Consider the following 2,125-nt stretch of genomic DNA (forward strand, 5'->3'; position numbering starts at 1 on the left):
CGAAGGGGTGGGGATACTCCCGCCCGGCCCTCATGGATCGGGACAATCCCGCCCTGTCCTCGTGGCTCAGGAGCCATGGGTGGATTGCAGAGTGGGGATCCTGCTGGGTGTTCCTGGGAATCTCGTGCTCCACAAATCCCCCTGGAATCCCTGGGATGCTCCACAAATCCCAAGGGATTCTCCATGAGTGTTGTTTTCTCCGTGGTTTTTCGGAGTGGGATCTTCCTGGGTGTTCCTGGGAAGTTTTGTGCTGTGCAAATCCCGAGGGATTCTCCGTGGTTTTTCAGAGATCTCACCGGGCATCCCTGGGAGGTTTTGTGCTCCAGAATCCCGGGGGATTCTCTCCATGGTTTTTCAGAGTGGGGATCCTTTGCATTCCTGGGATGCTCCACAAATCCCGAGGGATTCTCCGTGGTTTTTCAGAGATCTCACCGGGCATCCCTGGGAGGTTTTGTGCTCCAGAATCCCAGGGGATTCTCTCCATGGTTTTTCAGAGTGGGGATCCTTTGCATTCCTGGGATGCTCCACAAATCCCGAGGGATTCTCCGTGGTTTTTCAGAGATCTCACCGGGCATCCCTGGGAGGTTTTGTGCTCCAGAATCCCCCTGGAATCCCTGGGATGCTCCATGAGTGTTGTCCCTAATTTTGCAGACTGGAGAATCTCACTGGACGTTCCTGGGATGCTCCACAAATCCCAAAGGATTCTCCATGAATGTTCTCTCCATGGTTTTTAAGAGTGGGAATCTTCCAGGGCATCCCTGGGAGGTTTTGGGCTCCACAAATCCCCCTGGAATCCCAAGGAATTTTCCATGAATGTCGTTTTCTCCGTGGTTTTTCAGAGTGGGGATCTCCTGCATTCCTGGGATGCTCCACAAATCCCAAGGGATGCTCCATGGGCGTTGCTTTCTCTGTGGTTTTTTTTGGAGTGGGATCTTCCAGGGCATCCCTGGGATGTTTTATGCTCCACAAATCCCCAGAAATCCCTGGGATGCTGCACAAATCCCAAGGGATTCTCCGTGACCTCCGTGTTGTCCCTGTTTTTCCAGAGTGGGCGGAGCAGCTGACCCAGATGGGCAGAGGGAAACATTTCATCGGGGATTTCCTCCCGCCGGATGAGCTGGAAAAATTCATGGAGACCTTCAAGGCGCTGAAGGTGAGGAGCCAGAGGATTTCTGGGATTCTGGGAATGAGCTCCAGGCTTATCCCACAGCTGGGAATTCCTCCAGCTCTCCTCGCTCCAGAAAAAATGCCTTCTGGAAAAAAAGGATCCGTTTCCCATTCTTTGCACAGAAATGGGACAATATTTGGGAAGGAATTCCTTCCCTGGGAGGGTGGGGAGGGAATGGGATGGAATTCCCAGAGGATCCCAGAGGTTGCCTCATCCCTAGAAGTGTCCCAGGAAAGGTTGGAGCGCTCTGGGATCATGGGAAGTGTCTCTGCCCGTGGGACTGGATGGACTTGAAGGCCTTTTTCCAGTCTGGAATTCCATGATTTGGGATTTTTCTGGAATTCCAAGCCTCCCACTCAGTTCCTCCTTGGAATCAGTGGGTGCCAAGCTGGGAAAAAAATGGGAATTTTTTTCCAGCTGCTTACAGGGAAGCGAAAACCCCAAGCCCCCAATCCAAGCACCTTCCAGTCCTTCCCAAATCCTGGAATTCCTGGAAGCTGCCTCATCCCTGTTCTCCAGCAGGGGCCTGACATTCCCTGGGGATCCAGACTTAAAAAAGAACTGGATCTGAGCCCGGATCCAGGGAACAACCTGGAATTCCAGACCTGAATTCCTCTCTGGAGCTTCATTCCCTCCTCAAGGCTGGAATCCCAGGAAATCCTGGCAGTTCTTTCCCAAAATCCCAATTTTGAGGGGCCTGGAGCTGCTTTTTCCCCCACTCTCCTGTAATCCATGGAATTAAAACCGCCCCTTTTCCTGCTTTTTCCCGCTGCAGGAGGGCCGGGAGCCGGATTATTCCGAGTACAAGGAATTCAAACTGACCGTGGAAAACATCGGATACCAAATGCTGATGAAAATGGGATGGAAGGAAGGAGAGGGATTGGGATCGGATGGGCAGGGAATCAAAAACCCCGTCAGCAAGTGAGCGCTCTCCCTATGGATCATTCCTTCCCTTTC

The 2,125-nt window shown here is 52.5% G+C and overlaps 1 protein-coding gene across 1 annotated transcript in view; it reads left to right on the top strand.

Moving 5' to 3' along the window:
- The window catches only part of SUGP1 (SURP and G-patch domain containing 1), a 24,563-nt gene that overhangs the window by 19,252 nt on the left and 3,186 nt on the right, over window positions 1-2,125 (top strand). The window contains exons 10-11 of the mRNA XM_017727504.1: window positions 1,047-1,153; window positions 1,944-2,089. Coding sequence (XP_017582993.1) covers window positions 1,047-1,153; window positions 1,944-2,089 — 253 coding nt within the window. The remainder of the gene's footprint in view (window positions 1-1,046; window positions 1,154-1,943; window positions 2,090-2,125) is intronic.

The sequence above is a fragment of the Corvus brachyrhynchos genome, unplaced genomic scaffold (genome assembly GCF_000691975.1).
Source record: "Corvus brachyrhynchos isolate BGI_N302 unplaced genomic scaffold, ASM69197v1 scaffold212, whole genome shotgun sequence".
NCBI classification, from domain to species: domain Eukaryota; kingdom Metazoa; phylum Chordata; class Aves; order Passeriformes; family Corvidae; genus Corvus; species Corvus brachyrhynchos.